Source organism: Pterocles gutturalis, unplaced genomic scaffold, assembly GCF_000699245.1.
Source record: "Pterocles gutturalis isolate BGI_N339 unplaced genomic scaffold, ASM69924v1 scaffold12043, whole genome shotgun sequence".
NCBI lineage: Eukaryota > Metazoa > Chordata > Aves > Pterocliformes > Pteroclidae > Pterocles > Pterocles gutturalis.
In genome coordinates, this window is record NW_010120576.1 from 54,853 (window position 1) to 69,978 (window position 15,126).

The 15,126-nt window shown below is 42.2% G+C and overlaps 1 protein-coding gene across 2 annotated transcripts in view; it reads left to right on the plus strand.

Annotated features, from left to right (window-relative positions):
- CIT (citron rho-interacting serine/threonine kinase) overlaps positions 1-14,136 on the plus strand; it is a 68,747-nt gene extending 54,611 nt beyond the window's left edge. For both annotated transcript variants that reach the window (XM_010076958.1, XM_010076959.1), the window contains 18 exons: positions 589-751; positions 998-1,162; positions 2,434-2,571; positions 2,848-3,028; positions 3,237-3,328; positions 3,625-3,729; positions 4,577-4,746; positions 5,736-5,816; positions 6,028-6,163; positions 7,400-7,539; positions 8,409-8,501; positions 10,173-10,281; positions 10,392-10,520; positions 11,320-11,400; positions 12,002-12,080; positions 12,197-12,379; positions 13,251-13,554; positions 14,075-14,136. In XM_010076958.1, coding sequence (XP_010075260.1) covers positions 589-751; positions 998-1,162; positions 2,434-2,571; positions 2,848-3,028; positions 3,237-3,328; positions 3,625-3,729; positions 4,577-4,746; positions 5,736-5,816; positions 6,028-6,163; positions 7,400-7,539; positions 8,409-8,501; positions 10,173-10,281; positions 10,392-10,520; positions 11,320-11,400; positions 12,002-12,080; positions 12,197-12,379; positions 13,251-13,554; positions 14,075-14,098 — 2,373 coding nt within the window. In that variant the 3' untranslated portion in view covers positions 14,099-14,136. The remainder of the gene's footprint in view (positions 1-588; positions 752-997; positions 1,163-2,433; positions 2,572-2,847; positions 3,029-3,236; positions 3,329-3,624; positions 3,730-4,576; positions 4,747-5,735; positions 5,817-6,027; positions 6,164-7,399; positions 7,540-8,408; positions 8,502-10,172; positions 10,282-10,391; positions 10,521-11,319; positions 11,401-12,001; positions 12,081-12,196; positions 12,380-13,250; positions 13,555-14,074) is intronic.
- The last annotated feature ends 990 nt before the right edge of the window (positions 14,137-15,126 follow it).

Genomic DNA, 15,126 nt, shown 5'->3' on the forward strand with positions numbered 1-15,126 from the left:
CACAAATGTGTCCTCATTTAAGAGCATTCTGAGTTGCTAGATGCAAACTTTAGTAGGCAGAATGTGTTCTTTGTGGTATTTTGTTATGCCTACAATACTGAGGTTACAACCCAGTAGCTACACATCAGTGAAGCTGTAGGAATACAGAATTTTAACCATGCTTTTGTTTTTTAATAGTAAGTATGTATGTGTGTATGAACATATTGTGCATCTAGAGTGGTTGTCTTGTAGTTACAGCCTAGGATTGATTAGTCAGGCGATGTGACTTGTGTCACATCTTTGTCATAAGCCGTTCTGTCATTTTGAATTAAGTAACTTAATTTTAACCACGTATTTTGAGATCCTCTGTTTAGATGCTTTCGGAAACTCAAGACGTGAGTGCTAACAGGTAATGTACGTCCCTCTTTAAATTAATCCATATCTCAACGTTTTCTTTCCAGTGCCAATATGAACTAAAAATCCATCCTTACGCATATCAGAATTACCATTAGGCCCTCTGGCCGGACTGCCACTAGCTAGTTTCGCTTTGCCTAGTTTAAGCCATCTCTTACTAGGAGTTAGGAGTTGTCTGTGTGTTTCTGTTGCTAGGGCCTGTTTAGTCGGCGGAAAGAGGACCCTTCTTTACCCACACAGGTTCCCCTGCAATACAATGAGCTGAAAGTGGCACTGGAGAAGGAGAAGGCTCGTTCTGCTGAGCTGGAGGAGGCTCTACAGAAAACACGCATTGAACTCAGATCTGCTCGTGAAGAAGGTAGGGGTTAACAGAAAAGGTGAATCTGGAAGGAGACGCACGTTTTTGGTCTGAAAATGTGCCTTTGATTGTGTGCCACTATAGCAGTAACATATGTTGTTTAATTCTTATCTACTGTGGTGAAGATGCACTATGGCCACACATTTTTCTGCGGGTTATAACCACTGACTGGGTTACACAAATCACTGCTATGAACTAGCGTTTCATATTGGTTATGGTAACGAGTGGCATTTATCTTGTCTATAGCTGCTCATCGGAAAATATCAGACCACCCTCATCCATCCACTCCAGCCACAGCCAGGCAGCAGATCATCATGTCTGCCATAGTCCGCTCACCAGAGCATCAGCCTACTCCCATCAGTTTGCTAGCTCCACCCTCCAGTCGCAGGAAGGAAGCTTCCACACCAGAGGGTAGGTTCTTGGTGAACTTTTCTGCTCTTATTTTTCTGTCTAATATTTCAATGCTATCTCTTTTTTTTTTTTTTTTTAAATTTCAAAACCAGTTTTTTTTCATGATAGGAATACTAGATGATAAGTTTTGCTTTTGTTTTTGGTTTAAAATTCTCTATTTGGATTATATAATTTATTTCTGAAAACTTCAGCAATAAAGTAGTTATTAGCCTGAATTATTTTAAGAGCATGTTTTTTTCAAAGGAGTCTGTTTTCTGTGTTACTCTCTGCATTGATCAAAAGGATTTACGTCTGTTTCATTAGCAGTTATCTGCAGTTTAGATAAAAATGTTTTGTTCTGCTGAGCAGAAAGTCTCTATCAAGAACTTTTGGTAAAGGGAAAAGACTTTGGTTAGGCATAAAAGGAAGGTACCAGGTCAAAGACAACATTGATATCCTCTTAACTAGAAAAAGGGGATACCCTTCTATATCCTTGAGAATGGAGAGGAGAGGATCATCAGAAAATATTAAAGGATTGAGGGCTCTGCTCATTTATTCTTAGTTAACAGTATTCCAGAATGAGTTTTGAGCCCAGAGATTCTGAACTAAAACCTCCAGCCTTTAGGTGGAAAAAAAACAGAACCCACAAACTGGTCCAGCCATCACAGATAGCTGGGGAGGAACAGGGTGCTATGAGGATGGGTGACATTGGCATGGGAAGATGTCCTTGGAGGCAGTTCATAGGCGAGGAAGAGAATCGTATTCATCATCAGTAAAAGACCGTGCCTTGAAGGATAAACTGTGCTCTGTATAAACCCGCTAACAGGGATTTTGGGTATGCTTTAAGAGGTGCTGGCACTGATGGTTAGCATCAAGGCTGTATGGAGAAGGCTGCTGTGTATTGATTACAGCAGTAGAGGCGTTGAAGGGTTTGTTAGCTGTAAGCAAAGTTGAGAGATTACTTTAGCACATCGTAAGAATTGGGAGCTGAGTGCAGACTTGAAATGTGGATGGTTTGATTGACACGATCTCGCTACACCAAACATTAGCCATTTCAGTTCTGCAGTCTGTTCACAGTGGCACATTCTGTGCATCTGTATGAGGTAATGACTGAGGTGGTAACGTAGCTTAAGATTTGCAGATTGCAAAGGAAAATAGTGTCTATGTTCAGCAGGGCTTTGATAGAGATATGTGGTCACTTTTTATTACCTGGGCCTTAAAATGCCAAAACCTACTATAATTTTCATCCCTATCACAGTTTTCATCCTGATAAGGAATTTTTTCCTTTTCAGAGTACAGCCGACGCCTGAAAGAGCGAATGCATCATAATATCCCACATCGTTTTAACGTGGGGCTAAACATGAGAGCAACAAAATGTGCAGTGTGTCTGGATACCGTGCACTTTGGACGGCAAGCATCAAAATGTCTTGGTAAGAGCAGAGCGTGTGCATTAACAAAGCGTACCTGGGCGGTAGAATGAAAAAGCATCAGCCGTCTAGAACAGATTTTCAGTGAAAGCTGAAGAAAGGACCAAGTATGAAGACTTTGAAAGTAGTTGGTGCAAACATTCTACATTAGAAAACGTCTGATGGTTTAGAGCAGAAGGAGATTCTTGGAAAAGCTGGGGTTTGCATGTTAGAAGTTGAGACAGCTGTGTCATGATTTTTTTGTCATTTAACAGAAGTTTTTCTCTGTCCTTTTGTCAGAATGCCAAGTGATGTGTCACCCAAAGTGCTCAGCTTGCTTGCCAGCTACTTGTGGACTGCCAGCAGAATATGCCACACACTTCTCTGAAGCGTTCTGCCGGGATAAAATGAATTCTCCTGGTCTGCAGCTGAAGGAGCCAAGCAGCAGTCTGCGACTTGAAGGATGGATGAAAGTGCCAAGGTATAAACATGAACCTTGGTGCCGTATCAGGTGCTGAAACATTTGGAACAGTTCTTTATATTATCCTGGCTCTTACAATGTGATAATTGGTACATGCCCATTACAATTACTTATTACCACTGAAATTTATCTTTCTAGGGGTTGCATGCTTTTTAAATTCAGAATCCAAGCAAAAAATCCAACATGGCTTTATGCTTATTTTCTTCAGGAATAATAAACGTGGGCAACAGGGCTGGGACAGGAAGTATATTGTCCTGGAGGGAACAAAAGTGCTCATTTATGATGCAGAAGCAAGAGAAGGTAACTTAGCATTTCTAGGAAGAACATTTTGTTTTTAATCTTCAAATATTGTTTGGTGAGTTGAGAGGCTTAAAGATTTTTACTGTTTGCTGTGGCCATCCCTAATTTAGCTAGATGTTCTGTAAAAAGGCAACATTGTTGTTTTTCTAGATCCTTAACAGTTTTACTAGCTGGTATGTCATAATAATCCAGCTGTGAAGCATCCAGTGTGTATCCACTTCATTTTGCTATCACAATTATTTTCTTGCTGTTTACTTGTTCTTTTTTGTTCATCTGTCTCCCCGTTCTCCCTGCAGCTGGACAGAGGCCTCTGGAGGAATTTGAGCTCTGCCTTCCTGACGGTGATGTCACTGTTCATGGAGCTGTAGGAGCTACTGAACTTACCAATACAGCAAAGACAGGTGAGAATCTCATGTAGATGAGGTCAAATGGATTTCAGCTAGCTTGCCATCAGCTGCCATTCTGTTTGGCTGAACAGAATTTCCTCCCTTTAACTTTCACTCTGTAACTGTGTAATTCTGAGGTTCCCTCTAGCTGAATGAGATGAACAGGTCAGTCATCTAGATTTAGTTACCAAAGGCTGTTGCTTCTATCATAGTCGTTGAACTGTGAATAATATAATCATCGAGCCAAATGGAAGTAAATTTTAAGAGTTTTGTAACATACTTAAAAGCACTCGGTTTATTTAAATTTCTTCTCTCAATGGTCTGTCAAGTGTGAAGTGTCATAATTCATGCCACCATTGTGCTCTGATCAGAAAGTCATTAACTTAGAAATACTGTGGGGTGTGTACAGTCTCTTATTATGAAATAATGTTAATGATTTGTATGTATTGAATAGAATGATGAAAAGATTATGTATGTCTTGACTGTAACATTAAAGGATATAGATTGTTAAAAACAAAGGTTTCCATAACCAATTTTTACAGATTTTTCTTGAAGTACAGGGAAAATTTTAGTCAAGTGGCTGCTTTTGTCCTTTTTTTTTCACAATGGCATTTCTTTCTCTTTTGAATAAAAGGCAAGAAATTATTTTTATTTAGTAGAGACAGCACTGTATGTTTGGATTTGCATACATCCAGCTAATATTAAGTAGCTGTAAAGGAGAAACCTATGTATAAATTGCCATGGTAACACATCATGATAAATACAACTTCTCTCCAATGAGGCTGAAAGGTGTTGATTTTAAGTCCGCTGACAATATTCCAAAAACTAATCTAAGTCTTATTCTATCTATATAACATCTCAGATGTGCCATATATCCTAAAATTGGAGTCTCATCCACACACCACTTGCTGGCCTGGTAGAACACTCTACCTGTTAGCTCCCAGCTTCCCTGACAAACAGCGCTGGGTCACAGCACTGGAATCAATAGTGGCAGGTGGGAGAGTTTCCAGAGAAAAAGCTGAGGCTGATGCTGTGAGTATAAAAGTTTCATTTAATAATAAAATATTCTGGGAGGGAGCAGAGTTTTGAAAAATAATTTTTCGGTATTTGACATACTGATGTTTAACTGAAGGTAAGTTATTGCTTCTGCCTTATGATGGATGGACAATATGAGTACCAGGAACTAGCGCATTGTGAGACTGGTGCTTTATGTTACAGCACCCTTTAGATTTGGGGAGTACAGTAAGAGGACCCCAAAATTGTCTCTCTAATTCTAGCAAACAGAAAGGAAGAAAGAGCAGTTAGGACATGGTTTAAATCCAATCTCATAATGTACTGCATGGAATGAGCAAACCTTAAAGGAAAGAAAGAGAAGCAAAAAGCTCCCTCCTCTCCCATTCTTACGGAGTCGGGTTTTTTTGTTTCTTGTGGGGGAGGTGTGTGGTTTTTTTAGTTTAAGTTTTATGCCTGATAAGAATAAGAGGTTAAATGGAGTTGTTTTGGTTTTGGATAGCCTTTTACATCATTGTTGCATGGATAACTCTCTGTTTTCTGATAAAGGGAGATTTGATTCTATGGCATTGTGTATTAGAATACTAGCTCTGGAGGTAGGGAATATCTGACTAGCAGGAGATCATCTCTTTTCTTTGGCATTCCTTTTGTCTCTGAGGAAAATACATGCTCTCACCAACATTTGGACTTTTTTAAATCCTTCCCCTAGGAAAATTTCTCTGCTTTATTGCAGAAGATTGGGGGAAATGGAAAGAATAGGGACAGCAGTAGGTTCTGTCTGAGATTGGATTAATTCTGATCCGTTTGCCTGTGTTTCAGGTAGATACAAGTTTACTAATTCTTTTGTAGGTGGTATCCCTGCAACTTTTAGCTTTCTGAAACAAAGACACCTGTGCCAAGCTTTCTGCCTGTCTGAAATTATGACCTTGCATTGTTAAAACACTAACAGAGAAAGAGATGAAGATTAATTCAACAACAACAACAACAACAAATCTTTTTGTAATTTGCAGAAATTACTCGGAAACTCCCTGCTCAAGCTAGAGGGTGAAGACCGATTGGATATAAACTGCACAATGCCCTTCAGTGACCAGGTAGAGTTGATGTTCAGTTGGGCCTTTCTGAGTGTTGGATTTTTCATGCATGGAAACAGTACTTTAATGGCAGTATGTGTAATTATATACTTGTTTGTTGGTTTGTTTTTTTCTCTTCTACTGGTAAACAATATTATCAAAGTTTGTCATTCCTTGTTCTCCTCATGCAGTGCTTTTTTTTTTTTTTTTTTTTTGCCTGTTGTCACTGTAGGTAGTACTGGTGGGGGCAGAAGAAGGTCTCTATGCCCTGAATGTACTGAAGAATTCCCTAACGCACATCCCAGGAATGGGTGCTGTCTTCCAAATTCACCTCATCAAGGATCTGGAGAAGCTGCTGATGATAGCAGGTGGGGGCTGCGTGTCCCGCAGTAAATGTTTGGCAATGGCTTTGCACTCTCGGAGTACTGCGGGGCCAAAGGGCCAGGCTGTCCTGCAGATTCCTTACAGACCTTAATCAGTATATTGTCAAGAATCAATTACTGTGGTTAACACAGTGTTGTCTGAGGTTTTCTTGTAAATTAACGTGTGAAGGAAGGCTCAGGTAAGATTTCGCAGTTTCAAAAGCTGAGGGAGGAAGGAACCAGAAATAAAACATTTCCAGCTTAGGGGTTAGTCATCATTTTAAGTTCAACTTAAAAAGTTTGGAGCTGGTCAGCGAGCATATCTCTTCCTAATCAGCACATAACCTTTCTTTTTAATGTAGTTAACCATTTGAGGACCATGATGTGACCTAGGGCCAACAGCTCTTAGCCTCTCCCTAGGGCCAACAGCTCTTAGCCTCTCGTGCTCCAAACACTAACCCATGTAACAAAACTGGGACTACTTTCGTAGTTTAAGATCCTTTATGAAAGGAACACCAACTTTAATCTCTCCATCTGTGGTTTTCCAGATCCTTCCTACACTCAAGTAGGCATGCTGAACATGAAGGTGTACCTTTATCTGAAAGCCCAGATGATCAAATTGTCTCTATGACATTTGCAGGGAATGAAGCACAAATTCTCTTGTTCTGTTTGCTCTGCGTTCTTCTTGTAAAGATTTAAGCTGTCTATGCTTTATTTGTTTCAGGGTGGTAGAGAAAAAAGCAATTGGAAAAAGAAAATCTCACACAAAATTAGGAGAAGGCTGTTCCTGTATCACTCGACTTTTGAGAGGAACTGGGCTTGGTCTATAATGCATTTATTAGGGCACTTCTCAGAAATCCATTGCCAGTTCTGTTGGCACAGAGAGGCTAAAGCACCTTGTACTCTGAGAAGTTCTGAAGGATAAAATAAGACTTCCTGGCTCATTTTGAATAGTGTCCTAATGAGGCCACTGTTATTGTGAGCCACTAGACCCTAGCAACACTAATAATCCATGGAGAGAACGGTTGTTCTCCCAGTGGATTTACTGCCTGATGTGTGGTTGGGTTTCTGTGAGTTTTCTGTTTCATTTTCAGCAAATATGGAATGAATTCTACACGGTACCTTGTGACTGTTACCACAGTAACAGCCTCTGATGATAAGCTGCTGCTTAGGTAACAGAACAGACTTTTGTGGAGAATAGGGAGTTTTCCCTTGACAAAATGTAACCATTTTTGCTTCCAGGAGAAGAAAGGGCCCTGTGTCTTGTTGATGTAAAGAAAGTGAAGCAGTCTCTAGCCCAGTCTCACCTCCCAGCCCAGCCTGATATCTCACCAAATGTCTTTGAGACTGTCAAAGGATGTCACCTTTTTGCTGCTGGCAAGGTAGGATACAGCTCCCTCGTGCCCCCAGATGACCCTTTAGACTGCTCTGAGTTTAATATTAATGAAATCAGCATCTTTATTTCACTGCCAACAAATCCAAGGTCTGTATTCTTGTTTTAAATCTTTTTCCTCAAATAAGAAGAGTACAGGGGCTGAAGAGAGGCTGAGCTGGAAACAGTGTGGAGGATCAACTTCCAATATGAATAAATTCAGTCAGGAGGACACGATGGTATAGTCTGAGCTGCTGCATAATAAGAAATCCAGCACGGCATAGTACAACTGCCTGCTCACGTCAATTTTGAGATTTATAATTGGTGAATTCCATCCACTGTTTGTTCTTGAATGTCATGTAACAGTTTCCAGGTTAGCAAATTTACTTGCCAGACTGGAAACTTGATAACGCTTGATATTTACATTAATTCCCAGTTTTAGTATGGAACTTTTAGTCACTGCACAAATTCTCATTAACAATTACTTCTACAGACTACTTTGATAACAAACTGAACATTCTTCATTTCAAAGTGATGTTTAAGGTAGCAATTTCAGGGGTTAACATTTAGACCTAACCCATGTGAATTTCTTATCCCTTTTAAGGCAACACTTTTCTGTGGAAAAAAATCAAATATTTTATTAACTTTCAAGTGTAAAAGGAATCATAGAAGCAGTTCAGATTCACGTTCTCTTTTGAGACTGTGAATAGGCTTTTCATGATTTCACTAATTCACGATAACTCCTCTATTAAAAATGTACTTGCTTATCTCTGCAACGTTCTTTGTGTGACAAGAGGTACTCGGATCCATTTCACAGGCTCAGTGTTAGAATTTCCTCTGTATTACCATCCTGAACGATGCTTGTAATCTTCCTTACAGGTTGAGAATGGCCTTTGTATCTGCGCAGCCATGCCCAATAAAGTGGTTGTTCTGCGATACAATGAGAGCTTGAGCAAGTTCTGTATCAGAAAGGTAAGCTTAGTAATTCCCTTCGGGAGCGAAGGTAATTCACATGCACTGGGACTTTGCTTTGGAGTAAACATCTTAAACCTTTTGCATGAATAAGAACATTTGTTTGCCAGCTAAAATGATAACAAATTGCAATGTGCGCTGACTAAAACTGGAGTAGGCAGCAATTTCCTTTAATAAGAGCTGGCATATTTGGAGAGATACAGAACAGAACTGTGATTTTTTTTGAGATACTGGACTCAGCTGTAATCATACCCTTGCTTATTTACCCAAAAAAGGCTTTCTTCTTAGTTATCCAGCAGTGTTTCTGCACCTCTGTTGTCTTCGGAGAAATCTGTGACAAATGACTTCTCTCTTCTTAGCACTTAGGGAAGCTATGTGAATTTGTTTACTGTACAGTGAAAATCAAAGGGCATTTGGTGTTATTCCATCACAGGATAGGCAGCTGTTTCCCATGCTTACACTGATATACGTGTACTTTCTCCTGGCCACCAAACAAGGATCTCATGTGGCTGTGTACACACCTGCTCTGCATGTGACCCTGTCTACCTGCGACACCGGTACCGTACGGAGCTGGTACCCGTGTGGCTGCTTTCTGCCACGCGTGGGTATGAAAAGCAGAACTACGGCAGCTCTTCTTCAGACCGACAGTTGCAGGCAGATAATACTCTGAGCGTGTAACCCGCTATTCCTCTCAAAGACAAGTCCAATGAATTGTCATGAATATATTTTATATGCTCATACAAATCCAGAAAAAAGAAATAAAAATTAGGGAATCTCTCCTCAGAACAGAGAGTTTAAACACTGCCTGCCTTAAAATGGGCTGGTACCCAGGAACTCATCTCCTCTCCAGTTCACAAATTAAGGGATGTTCAGGTCAAACTACATATCCCTGTGAGCTTCTGCAGGTTGCTTTGAAGGCACTGGTTCAATTTCCAGCTTGATTGAGGTTTTTATCCCCACCGAGTGCTACGCTGGCACTGCTGTAAGGAAGCAGAGTCGGCACAGTAATTCAGCCACTGGCCTCCTTGAAAGCAAAGACAGGTTTGATGGAGAAGATTTTGTCACAAACGATGTGGATGCCAGCAAACCTGGAACATCTACAAGCACCGTAGCCGATATGGACTGTTGCTCACAATGGAGCAGCAGCTGGCAGGAGGCACCGAAGATGACAGTCACCATCCTCTGCTAGCACTGCTGTTCACCTCCATAGTGCCACGTGCCTCGACAAGAGCTTATGTGCAAAACATGCAAAGGCGTGTTTTAGAAAGCAGGCTTCCTTCTCTTCATTGATCCAGACAACTGAATTTAGATCCTAACAAGATGGCAGCGAGCCCAGAATATGCTCTTCTGTTCTGCCAACTAAATTTCCAGATAAACTCAGAATCATGCAAGGAATCTCGTCCTCAGATGATCTGGGAATGTGTGTGTTGTGTCAGGCTAACCTGCAGAGCTATCCTAGCTGTTCACCCCCAGTGCAGAGCTTGGTGGACAATAAATCTGTGTTACGTTGTACAAAGAAGGAAGGAAGATCGTGTCTTCCTTTTGCTTAAGGAGCCATCTCTCCCTTTATAGTATAAAGATAAATGTGGCAATATATAATCTTCCAGAATAAGAACATTCTGTAAACTGCTATAGGGAACTAATATCGGTCCATACTTTCCTCTCTTCCAGGAGATCGAAACCTCTGAGCCTTGCAGCTGCATCCACTTGACCGCTTACAGCATCATCATTGGAACCAACAAGTTCTATGAAATTGAGATGAAGCAGTATACGCTGGAGGGTAGGAGACACTTTCTGAGGAATGCACCAAGTGGCTCCACCGAGCCTTCTGGTGTGGCATTTTTTAGGAAAAAAATGTTATCAAGCTGGTTTTCTCCATTCTCTTTGCAGAGTTTCTGGATAAAAATGACCACACTTTGGCCTCTGCTGTGTTTGCTGCTTCCACCAACAGTTTTCCAGTCAGTATCATCCAGGTGAACCCCACGGGGCAGAGGGAGGAGTACCTGCTGTGTTTCCATGGTGAGTGGTGTACGGTTGTGCAGCTGTTGCTCTGCCCTCTGGTACATGAACTGTACAAGGGACCTACGCACTGTTGTAAAGGAAAACCGAACAGAGCTGACTTTCTGGTACCTCGTAATGAATATTTGTTGAGGATTGTGAATCTAAAAGCCCTGGCAGAGTTGTGGCTGGTGGTGTAACCAGCAAGATGCACAGGGCATTGGCACTAAAATAGCATGTGCTGAGGTGCTTCGGGTTGGCTTGTTTCTGGCTGAACAGTTCTCTGTGCCCATGGATCATTTGCCACGTGTAGGGTTCTGTGCCTGAAGGGAAGGGGTTGCAGTCAATGTGCAAACAGGTGTTTGGTCATCCTGATACAATGCTAAGGGGTTTACAAACTTTGGCATTCTTGTCTGGTTTCCATACAGATTAAATTTTTAATCTTGTGATGAAATAAAAGAGGGTGTTATTTTTTCATGTAGCTGCTTTTGTTGGCTCTCTAGGATAATGTTGTGGAAATGCACAAGAAGTCTTTTAAAGTAATTTTGTGTGAGTTATAGTAGAAGTGTCATAGTCTTCCCAACTGTAGATTAAATGATAACTGTAATTGGTACAGAGAGACCTGCAATTGCAGCACCTTTTGGTACTGAAAGTACCCTTACAGCCAGCCAATTCAATGTCAGAGTAATTCACAGCACTCAGATTTGCAAGATAGCAAGCACCCTGTCCGTGTTAAAAGGCCAGGGTCAATTGCCTTTGTCTCTTCAAAAATAAATGAATAAAATTCAGGCACATGCTCATGACATGACTTTTTTTGCAGAGTTTGGTGTCTTTGTGGATTCCTATGGAAGACGCAGTAGGACAGATGACCTGAAATGGAACCGCTTGCCCTTAGCTTTTGGTAGGTGTTGGGGGACATTCACTTGGGTTATGGAAATGATTGAAACTAGGAAGCATCCTTGTGGGACAGATAGTCTTCACTCAGTGCTTCTGTTTCCTCTTCCCTCTCCCAATTCTCCCAGAAACTGTGGAGATTTCCCCATGATTTAAGATCATTATAAATCCAAACAGTAGACCTTCTGAAGTGTGAACAGTTTGAGGAAAACTAAACCTTAGTGCTCCTAATCTGACAGTGATTGAATGGGATAGTGGAATCTTTAATGATATGAAGTTTCTGAAATAGTCAAGAATATATAACGTCCGTGTGGTTCCCTCAGGCCTTTAGCACTACCTGATGGGATTTTGTTCAGTTAATAGTCTGTTTTAAATGCTTTTTTTCCATGATACTTTGGTTAGTGAAATTCTTGAGATGCAGATAGTTTCAAAGGAACAATTCTTTAATCTCCTGATTTAGTACTAATGTCTATGTCTTATTACTGAAAAGATATTCCCTTAGTTTCCCCACGGGGCTGTGAGGCTCTGTTGTGCTCACTGATGCTTTTTAGAAGTTTTTTAACATAATTTTATTTTCTGTTTTTCCTCCCTCTGTGATGCTCCTTCAGCCTACAGGGAGCCCTATCTGTTCGTGACCCACTTCAATTCCCTTGAAGTGATTGAGATTCAGGCACGAGCTTCTCTAGGGTAAGCTGTTCTCTTTTCACTACTTTGAACAGCCTGTGCTGCAAGAATACGTGTACTTCCCAGGACAAGGGACCATGGTGTCATTGTAAAGACTTTTTTCCTGCAATTTTCCCCAGAACTCCTGCACGAGCCCACTTGGAGATACCAAATCCACGGTACCTAGGGCCTGCAATTTCATCTGGAGCTATCTACTTGGCCTCCTCCTACCAAGACAAATTAAGGGTGATTTGCTGTAAGGGCAATCTCGTGAAGGAGACCAACAACGAGCAGCACCACAGAGGATCTTCTGCTACACGCAGGTATGGTGAAGTCCGTGTGTTACGGTCCTTGTGCCCCTCGTAAGCAAACTCTGCTCCAGATAGCTTTTCCCCCAAGATGCTGGATGTCCCTGTTCCATTTTTAGAGACTGGCGTTAGCCCATGATTGTAGTGCTGGAATGGCACAAGGAGCAGAGTCGCTGATGTTTTAAAATCCAGAAGAAACATTTACTCTGGAGGAATATGTGGGTAATCTCCACCAATGCTTTGTGATCTGAGCTGGTTTTATTTTTATGTTGTGATAGAGCTGTGAGTTCAAAGCTCAGTGAGCTTAGATGCTATTGATATGACACCGAACATCAACTGATTGTAACAATCTCCAAAGCAAGAGGCCCTTCCTCCTAAATGACGAGTATGCCTTAGGGAGGCAGCATTGGGAAATGGTGTTTTGATCTTGTTCTGCTCAGCAGAACAGCGATATTGAGACAGGTGAATAAATCCTGGGTTTGATGGTGCCACTGTGCATTGGAAACTCAGAAATGGAGGCTTGTAACTCATCCTAACCCAGAGCTACTGAAAATTTTGTATGTGAAAAGGCATATATCAAATTTTAGTGTACTTTTATATGGAAAAGCATACTGCTAAATATATGAAAATGTGTGCTTTTGGGGCCTGTTACATAGACATGACTTACACCAGCAATTCATTAAGGCACTTCACTGTTGTTACTAATGCAATGGATACTCAGCAATCAAAATGTCCTTGGCCTTTTCATCTTGGCTCAGGGAGGTCTGACGCTTTTTCACCTAAACGATGCTGGGTGTTTGGGGAAAGTTACATTTTTTGCTAAAAGAAAATGTAACGTGAGGTTTTTGTCGCTCAGCTGTTCGCGTCCATTATTTTTGAATGACAGCAGCCCTAACAAGAGAGGTCCGCCCACATACAACGAGCACATCACCAAGCGGGTAGCGTCAAGCCCAGGACCACCAGAAGGTCCAAGCCACCCTCGAGAACCAAGCACACCACATCGGTACCGCGAGGGGAGGACAGAGCTGCGGCGGGACAAATCACCTGGGCGACCGCTGGAGAGGGAGAAATCTCCAGGCCGGCTTCTGAGCACCCGCAGAGAAAGGTCCCCTGGCAGACTGTTCGACGAGAGCAGCCGAGGACGACTGCCTGTGAGCGGTGCCAGAACGCCTCTTGCTCAAGTCAATAAGGTAAGTCGGAAGCCTGGAGAACTCTTCTGTTCTCAGGAAAAGGTGTGGACTGCAGGAGGGCTGATGGTACTGTGAAGTACCAGAGCAAATCAAATCTCATCATCCCCCCGCCCCTTCCATTAAAGCAGAGCACAGTTGGTGTGACTCGCTGGCCCTGCGACCACCTTCTCTTGTGCTAGTTCCATAACTGCGACAGCAGCTTGACTCTGGAACGGGTGAATGGGTAGAGTCCTCCAGATCTGAAAGCAAAGGTGCATTTACCAGCAGAAATCAAGTCATTGAGCACTTGAAGGGGGACAATGTCTGGAGAAAGGAACGCGGGAGCCTGCTGTGTTCAGAGTGATGCTGATGGTACTTGCCTGTGTCAGCGGTTTAAGAATTATGTCACCTAGAAGGAAGCAGGCACACAGCACTGGCTCAGCGGTAGCCACAGTAGTTAGGTGATGTACTGCTGCTGGCACCTGTGCCTATGTGAGAAAAATATGTGTGACTTGTAACTGTCACTTTATTTCCCTGCCAGGTCTGGGACCAGTCTTCAGTGTAAGTCTCAGCTAGACAAAGTTACTCATCTTGACCTGCAGGAAAAAAAAGGAAATATACTGAGTATATGCACTCCATATGTCTGCTGCCCGGTTACCAAAACAGCACTCCTGGGCCAAAGCTAGCTCCACAGCAGGAGACGTGATGCTTTTGAAGATTGTTTGCATCTCAGTTAATTTCTCTGCACTTTTCCTGCACTCCTGTTTTTGCACTTTGTACTACTGTTACTCTTTCAAGCAGTTCATGAACCTTTTGTATTCACTTTAGTCCCTAGTAGTTCATCAAGGAAATTAAATGGGACTAGAGTCCCGTCCCCCACCCCAGGTCTTTAATGTGGTTAGCAGCCCTTACCAGACAATTGATCACAGTTCTGAGACGTGCTGGGAATTCCTGATGGCCTGGAAACAGAAGGGCCAAGGTGAGTGAGTCTTTCAATAGAAGGTGTGATTGGATGTTCTCTACAGAACACAAGAAAAAAATTACTTCTGATTAGTCTGTTCACCTGCCACTTCTGAAAGTTATTTTGTTCTTACGAAAATTGCTCTAGAGCAGCTCTGATGGGGAGGGAAGAACCCCGCTTTAAACGATCCCATGTACCCGGCCCTGAGACAAAGTGCATTACCTATACGCTACTGGGGTGTAAGACTTTATCCAGGTCTTCTGCATGACAGTTCACTGCATGCTGCTGCACCATCACTGGCTGCTCTCTCCATTTAGGTTGCTTTGCTGAGTAGTGTATTGTACCTCACTTGTAAATTAACTGAAACCTTTAGATTACGCTGCAAACTAACCGTTAATTACTCGGGAAATTTGGCAACCAAGAGTTAACAAGCCTTATTCCATGACAAGAATTACACTCCCACTTGTGTTCTCTCAGCGCTGAACACGGTCCATTCAGAGGTGACACCGTAGTCCCCACAGGCTCACGTCCCCAAAGGCGAGCAGCCCAGGGCTGGCTCTCCCCGGGATCTGTCACTTGTCCTAAGACAAGAGCCAAATGTCATGGCGCAAGAGGATACTCACCGGACCCAG